Source organism: Etheostoma spectabile, chromosome 7 (assembly GCF_008692095.1).
Source record: "Etheostoma spectabile isolate EspeVRDwgs_2016 chromosome 7, UIUC_Espe_1.0, whole genome shotgun sequence".
In the NCBI taxonomy this organism is placed as follows: Eukaryota; Metazoa; Chordata; class Actinopteri; order Perciformes; family Percidae; genus Etheostoma; species Etheostoma spectabile.
In genome coordinates, this window is record NC_045739.1 from 13,615,551 (window position 1) to 13,615,774 (window position 224).

Sequence of the window (224 nt, forward strand, 5' to 3'; positions counted from 1 at the left end):
CATTCATGTGATCACACACTAGGGACTTTTGCCACTGTTGCTCACATCTAACCTGTGTATGGTGCCATGCACTCATGTCCACATCCATTGTGGCAGCACTTCTCATCCTCGAGGCAGTCACTGTCATTGAAGCAACGTTCAACACACAGTCCTGAGCCCCAGTGCGAGTGAGGACACACTCCTGGTTTAGCTAAAGGGAAAAGAGACATCAAGAGTTGAAACGG

The 224-nt window shown here is 49.1% G+C and overlaps 1 protein-coding gene across 1 annotated transcript in view; it reads right to left on the reverse strand.

Moving 5' to 3' along the window:
• The window catches only part of LOC116691868 (WAP four-disulfide core domain protein 18-like), a 7,486-nt gene that overhangs the window by 220 nt on the left and 7,042 nt on the right, over positions 1-224 (reverse strand). Inside the window, exon 2 of the mRNA XM_032519753.1 lies at positions 53-190. Within this exon, the coding sequence (XP_032375644.1) occupies positions 53-190 (138 nt within the window). The remainder of the gene's footprint in view (positions 1-52; positions 191-224) is intronic.